The sequence below is a fragment of the Drosophila ficusphila genome, unplaced genomic scaffold (assembly GCF_018152265.1).
Source record: "Drosophila ficusphila isolate 14025-0441.05 unplaced genomic scaffold, ASM1815226v1 contig_470, whole genome shotgun sequence".
Classification (NCBI taxonomy): Eukaryota; Metazoa; Arthropoda; class Insecta; order Diptera; family Drosophilidae; genus Drosophila; species Drosophila ficusphila.
Window position 1 is genome coordinate 1,656,614 of NW_025064389.1, and position 7,642 is coordinate 1,664,255.

The following is a 7,642-nucleotide window of genomic DNA, read 5'->3' on the forward strand; positions in this document are numbered from 1 at the left end:
ATGTGGGCTTAAGGTTTCAGATTTCTCTGACTTGACATATTCTGAACCAAAATCAGCTCTTTGATATACTTGGACCATCCTTACGAATGATAACTTTAGTTAGTTAGCCGAAATAAACACCACCGCGATTATTTTTCTTCCCCTGAATAAACCAGTTTACATATGCTATAATCCGCAGAAGTTTATTGAATGACGAACATCTTCCAACAAGCTCAGTAAAGACATTCGGTTGGTTGCCGTGACGGAACATACTGCCACGCTTTTATTGTTCTCGGACAACTGTAACTGCGGTGAAACTTCAGTCTGATGAGAACGAGGTCACTCGTTAGGATGTCGGAGTAAAAATTCTGGTCCATTTTCCCATAGCGTACATTTTAAACCCTCTATATCTGTTCCACGTGATACTAAATCGGCTGGATTCTCTAACATTCTCTAAGAGCTCTTGAATTTCAGAAACTCTATTCGCAACAAATGTTGCTAGATTGGACGGATCCCTCTTTAGCCAGTATAAAGTGACTTGGAAGTGTAACCAATAGTTAATTCTTTCAAACTCTAATTTCTTATGCAAGGGAAACACTTGAGCCCATAGTTTGGCAAGCAGATGCGCTGCACACAGCTCGAGCCTTGGAATCGATTTGGTTCTAAGGGGGGACACTTTCGACTTGGCGGTTAGCAGTCTTGGCAAACTATTTGTCCCAACCACAGTACGAATGTAAATGCAGCAGCCATAGGCGTGGCTCGAAGCATTAGCAAATCCGTTTGTTTGAACACTGTCATAGGAAAACAAACAATTATATCGAGGAATGGATATCTAATTTATTTCTGTTTGAATTCATTCCAACTGGTGTGTAAATTCATGGGAACCGATTCGTTCCAATCTAATTTTTATCGCCACAGTTCCTGAAGCAAGATTTTAGCTCTTGTGATCAACGGACACAACAATCCCAAGGGATCAAACAACCGAGCTGTGACGGATAAAATGTTGCGTTTAGTTGGTGGTAGGGACTGAAACGTATCCTCCAAACTATCTATAATGAAATGCATCACTCTGAGGGTTCCTTCTCATCCCCAGCGTTTTCACAGACTTGGAAGTGTTGAATATAAGATATTTTTCTGGTCTCTGGTTAGTCATCAAACTTGGGTGATTTGTTGCTCACCCCCTAATTCCAACACCTTGGTCACTTCTCTGCGGATGACTTCCAACTCTTCTAAACTGTTTACTCCTGTGAGCATATCGTCTATATAAAAGTCGCCTGAAATAACCTCCGATGCAACAGGATGTGACTCAAAGTAAATTTTTGCTAGTTCAAAGAGGCAACGAATGGCCATAAAAAACGGAGCAGAGGCTGTCCCATAAGTGACAGTGTTGAGGCGATAGGTTTGGAGCGCTTGCATCGACTTTTTCCTCCACACGATAAGTTGGAAATTTCTATCTTCATTAGCAATGTTAACTTGCCTATACATCTTCGAGATATCAGCAGTCAAGGCATATTTGTGTAATCGAAATCTTGCCAAAATAGCGTAAAGCTTCCTCTGAATAGTTGCACCCACCATTAGAGTCTCATTTTGTGAGACCGAGGTTGACGTTTTACTTGAAGCGTCAAAAACAACTCCCAACTTTGTTGTGCTACTATCAGGTCTCAGGACACATTGATGTGGAATGTAATAGTGTTGTCGTGGAGGAGGTGTTGGAAGCAGCGACATATGCCGAAGGTTAAGATACTCTTCAATAAACTCTTGATACATGTCATGTAACTCGCGATTATTTGCAAGCTTCCGCTCCACCGCAAGAAATCTGCATCAAGCCCTTGGATTTGTCTTAAATGGCAACTTTACCACAATTCCCTAAAACGTTCTACTAGAGAGTCGAGAGAATTTATATTTTCACTACCAGTGACGCTGCATACTTGAGCATTATTCGATGCGCGTTGAGTGCACTTTCCCGAAACAATCCATCCTATTAAAGTTTTCTGGATTGAAGGATGTTATGAACCCAATTTTATTTGGCCTACGCTGAGAAGTTCGAAAATGGATTCTGCCCCAATTAGCATTGCGGGCTTGTGAAACCGAGGGTCTGCCAATTCAATATTTGCTGGAATTTTTCACTGTGTCCACAGTAGCGAAACTATGAGCATTGATGCGAGAATGAACCGACGTGTGGACTTTGTGCCGTACTACCGAGTCGTTCTTCCCTACAGTAGTGATATTCAAATAGGATTCTTTCCTGTGTAGCCTACTGAAGGGGCCTGAGCTTGAGGAAGTGATCTTGAAGAAATTGGTTTCTGCTCTACTCCGTATCTGTGAAGAAGTGTGTTATGGGGCTTGGAGCAAACGCGACACTTTGTTGCTTTGCACTTTTTAACTAGATGACCTGGATTCAGATAATTAATGCACAACCGATTGTGTTTCGCAAAATCGAACCGTTGGATCACTGGCAAAGCCATGAAAGGTTGACAACTGCCTAAACTATGGTTTGTCGCTGAGCAATATCGACATTTTGATTCAGGTCTGTGATCTGTTTGTGTGCATGAGAAGGACGATTTGGAATATCCTCTATTGGAACCTTGGTTAGGCTTCCCTTTACTTTTGGTTGACTCCTCAGTAGCTAAATGTTGATATTGCCGATTCAACTGAGTCGTACAATCAGACCATGTCGGCAACGTATTTTAAAGTAGTTGTTCCTCAAATCGGGATTTTGTTGTGTGATCTACTTTGGACATTGCTATGTAAATGAAAATTGCGTTGTTGATTTCCTTTTCACTAACGATGCATAAAGGGCCGATATTTCATCTATAAGAGACTTCAAGCCTGATGCAAAGGGTTTTGATACTTTCGGGAGGTCAAACAGTTGAGAAATCGTGTTAAAAAAGATCAAACATTTATTATCGTACACGTTTTTTCATAATTTAAATTCGAAATTTGAAAAGCTTTCACAGTTCCTAGGGCATCTGTTTTGTGTCGACTGAGCTAGGTATTGCTGCAAGCCTGCATTGTTCGTAGGGGTTCTAACTTTGAAACACACGATATTAAGTTTAGTGTTTAACAAACTTTAATGCACAATAATAATTAAATTAATTCACAATGATATAATGAAAAATGAGATATGAGAAAAATGAGATGTCGCGTAGATCTGCTCCGGCGTTCAATCGACCGACTCGTAGACTTGACTTTTTGGGAATGATTACTGATTAATGGTGGTCTTCTCTCAGAGAGAGCGATAGAGAGGAGACATCGCCGCTCTTTGCTAAGTATGAAGCCGAACATGCAGCCCGCAACGCTGGAACAGCATGATGATCGCTCTCGATGCTTCTGGTCATCTTGGGTAAGGGTCCCATTGCTTCCTTCGGATACGTCTTATCTGCATGTGGAAATACGAGACAATTTAATGACTGAGAATGTGCATGGTTATCCCGCGATTGGTAACCGACATAGCTTAGAGTTTTAATTGGCCATGCTTGGTTTTTAGTGTCACCACACGGACTCGGTTATCTTCTCCTGGGTGTAATTCCAAAATCCGTCCGAGGATCCATTGTGTTGGCGGAGTTCTGTCGTCTTTTATTATAACCAAGTCGTTAATCTGCAGTTTGGGATGCTCCTGATGCCACTTTGGTCGTTTCTGGAGATGAGCTAACCAATCTCGAGACCACTGCTTCCACAAGAAATGTATCATTATTTGCTGATTTAAAAATTGTTCCCGAAATGATGTGGTTTGTGGTTGACATTCTGGCGGTGCAAACATAGCATCCTCTATTAAGAAGTGTGCTGGTGTACGTCCATTAAGGTCGTCAGGGTCTGCTGTGAGTGGACAGAGTGGCCGCGAATTGAGACAAGACTCGATCCTGATCAGGACAGTGGATAACTCTTCATATGTAAGGTGTGTGTTGACTACTACTCGCTTCAGATGATGCTTGGCTGATTTAATGTTCGCTTCCCAAAGTCCTCCGAAATTCGGAGAGTGCGGAGGGTTGAAGTGCCACTGTATAACTATGGATAGCCAGCTTTGGGGCGACTACAGATTTGAAGTCCGATTTTAGCTTGTCGTAGGCAAGCTGGAGCGTCTTATCTGCGCCGACAAAATTGGTTCCTTTGGCGCTGTATATGTGTCTACAAAGACCTCGACGTCCAGTGAAGCGATCTAGCTCCCATATGAAATAAAAATGGCGATGTATCCTTTGTAATAGCTCGTTCCGCGCATACGAGCAGCCTTAATCTCGATGGCACCAGTGTAGTCCACCCCTGTTGCCCAGAAGGGCCGATTCGGCGGAGTGATCCGATGTAGCGGTAGGTCTCCCATTAATTGGGTTCCGATGGATGGCTTTGTGCGAAAGCATCGAATACATTTTCGAATAATGTTCCTCACGATTTGTCTGCCGTTGATAATCCAGAACCGATGCCGGGTGTGAGCCAATGTTAATTGTGCTCATCCGTGAAGCGTCATTTGATACGAGAACTTGATGAGTAATTCTGTAAGAAAATGCGATTTAGGTAAAATAATCGGATGTTTTCGATGATAAGGCGTTGAGTTCTGTAGGCGTCCACGAATTCGTAAGATACCGTCAATCAAGAACGGAGTTAGATTTGCTATCTACTGTTCTTGACTATTTGTTTGGATGATCGTAACACGCGTATTTCTTCGGGAAAAGATTCCGCTTGAACAATCCGAACCAGGCAAAATAATGCTGAATTTAATTCGCGGATAGAAAGAAGACCAGTTTGTCGAGATGAGCTGTTGCGCGCGTTGTTGTAAAAGCGTAGCATGAATGCAGTTACGCGAAGTAGTTTTGGATAGGAAGAAAAACGATGAATAAATGTTTGCTGAGGTGCAGATATGAAATTTGGCCAGATCCATTGGTGTTAATCCTCGGGTTGCACACTCTGCAGGATTATCGGCTGTGCTTACGTGTCCCCATTGATTTGGTGTTGAGTGGTCTAAGATGAATGCTACTCGATTAGCCACAAAGGTTTTCCATCTGTATTGTAGCATCTGTCCAATAAAACGTAGAAAGTGGTGCAGAGGTCCACCGGTTGACTGTTTGTATCCATTTCACTAGTTTGATGGCGAGCACAGCTCCACAAAGCTCGGTACGAGGTATGGTCATTGGTTTTGTCGGTGAGATTTTCGATTTAGCAAATATGAGCGATGTGTGGTATGAATCATCGTTCAGGACAACTCGAATATACACGGCGGCTGCATAAGCTGCTGATGAGCCGTCGCAAAATGCGTGTTATTGAATTTACGATATATTTGTTGTCGTAAATCGTAGCCAACGAGGTATGGTGATGCAATCGATGTGTTGCATGGACGTACGAAAAGCTTTCCAACGTAGAGCTAATTCTTCGGGAACTGGACCGTCCCAACCTAGGAAGACCTGGAAGCCATCTTTCTGGGTTTGTTTGGCCATTGTCACGTCCTTTATGATGAGCTTTGCCGAGACAATAACCGGTGCGATAAGTCCTAAGGGGTCGAACAATCTCGCGATGTTAGACAAGATGATTCGTTTGGTCGATCCTAGTGAAACTTCGGCGTGAATCTTGTACTTGAATGCGTCCTGGTTTGGCAACCAATACAATCCCAAAGTTTTTATGATGTCGTCGTTATCCCAATTTAACAGCGTTTGGCTGCGTTGATGTTCTGCAGGGACTGCTGATAACAAAGATGCGTGGTTACATGACCATTTTCGGAGTTCCATATAAGCAGATTTTATAGCTCCTGTGACTTGTAATCGTTTCTCTTCAGCAGATCTAATTGAGTAGGCACCTGAGAGTATGTCATCAACGTACATTTCGTGTTTTAATACGTCTACAGCTTCCGGGTACGTTTGGTTTTCATCTTCCGCAATTTTATGCATAACTCTGATAGCGGTGTATGGAGCTGTGCCAAACGTTACTGTGGTGAGACAGTATTCATTGATGTTTCCATCCGCCGCCCGCCATAAAATACGCTGATACTGTGAGTCGTCGGGATGTACATCGATGCAGCGATACATTCGCTGTATGTCAGCAGAAAACATATACTGGTACTGACGCCAGTTTAATATGACTGCGGACATATCGTTTTGAAATTTAGGTCCGACGCATAATATTGTAACAGGCTGGGTATTAATTATGTATACTAACTTATATTATTATTATATTACTTTGTAAACGCTGGTCACACTTCTGATCTCTCGAGAGAGGATGTGCTCTCTCGAGAGAGTAAGAAGCTGAACATAATCGGGGGTTGAAAGTTAGCTGCCTGCGAGCAGCGAGTCAGTTCGTATTGAAAGCTGAAAGAGAATAAAGCGATCCTAATAAAAAGTGAATAAAACGAACCTGATACAATCTCAGAAGTGGGATACGGAAACAAAAAAAAAAAAAAATATTCAAAGACTAAAAGTTCAAATTTAAATTAAAAAACAAAACAATAATGGATTTGCAAATGAATGATGTGTCGGTGACTCAGTTGAAGCGGTGGTTGGAACTCCTCAATTTGCCAACAACCGGATCCAAGGCGAAACTTTTTTCGCGAGTGGTTGCTATTCCACCGGAAAACCGAGGCAAGATTCCCCAAGCGATCCAGGAGGAAGAAGAAATACTGGACATGGAGTCAATCAATTCGGAAGACGAAAGCTTGGAGCAGCAAAATCTGATGCAGCTAGCTAGTGATCTGGAAACTATGGAAGGAGTGCGCCTGGAAATTGAGAAGGCGCAGAATTTTCTAGAAGCTTTACGGCGGCAGATCGACGGCGCCAGAGCCAACGGTTCGTCGAATTTGGGCAGCAAGATCGAGCGAAATACCGAGAAAAGCAGCGTTTCCAAGAATTTCAAGAACGGGCAAGAACGGAAGGCGCAGACGAACGGCGACAAGAGTGAGCGAGATGGAGAGAGAAGCAACGGTGCGGCGAGAAGTGGCGTGAATGAACAACAACTTAGCGATGAAGAGGTCGGCGCCAGCAACGTTGTCTGCAGCAGAGTTGTGCAGGAAAATTCCGGTGAACTTGTGGCGAAATTCTCAAATGGTGATGGCAATTTTTCGTCGGCTGGTTTTAATCTGGCCAAAGAAATGCTGCTCGAGTTTGCTGACAACATGCCGGTTCGATCCTGGATCTCCCAATGGGACAACATATCATCGTTGTATAATTTGGCGGACGCACAGCGAAGAGTTTTGCTGATCAGCAAATTAAAAGGCAGTGCTTTACAGTGGATGCATGCTGATGCATCTCGCTTTGGAAAACCGACGAGTGAGTTGCTGCAGCAGTTACAGCTTGCTTTCGGCGGCAGCGAGTCGAAGGCTATTATGAGGCGCAAATTCAAGGCGCGCTTGTGGCAACCAAATGAGAAGTTTGCTGTCTATTTTGAAGAGAAGAGCAGACTAGCCAGAGAGGTCAACATGGAGGACGACGAGCTCGTGGATGGACTTGTTGTGGGCATTCCAACGGCTAATTTGCGTACTCAGGCGAAGCTGCAGTGTTTCGAAAATTCTGGAAGAATGCTGAGAGCGTTTGCGGACATAATGCTGCCAACGAAAATTACTGGAACCAACAGGATGCGGACAACGAAGACTGATCTGGTGAGCAAGGAGACGCGCTGCTACAACTGCAACGGAAAAGGTCATTGGGCCAGGGAGTGCGCTAAACCGAAACGGACGCCAGGAACTTGTTAT

General features: G+C 43.5%; 1 protein-coding gene across 1 annotated transcript; it reads right to left on the bottom strand.

Moving 5' to 3' along the window:
* Window positions 1–5,234: 5,234 nt before the first annotated feature.
* Window positions 5,235–6,050, bottom strand: LOC122320342. Its single transcript, XM_043208535.1, has one exon. It carries the CDS (start codon window positions 6,048–6,050, stop codon window positions 5,235–5,237), a length of 816 nt encoding a protein of 271 aa, XP_043064470.1.
* Between the last annotated feature and the right edge of the window lie 1,592 nt (window positions 6,051–7,642).

Coding starts and splice junctions, on each gene's coding strand:
- LOC122320342 (XM_043208535.1), bottom strand. CDS start 6,050: ATGTCCGCAGTCATATTAAACTGGCGTCAGTACCAGTATATGTTTTCT.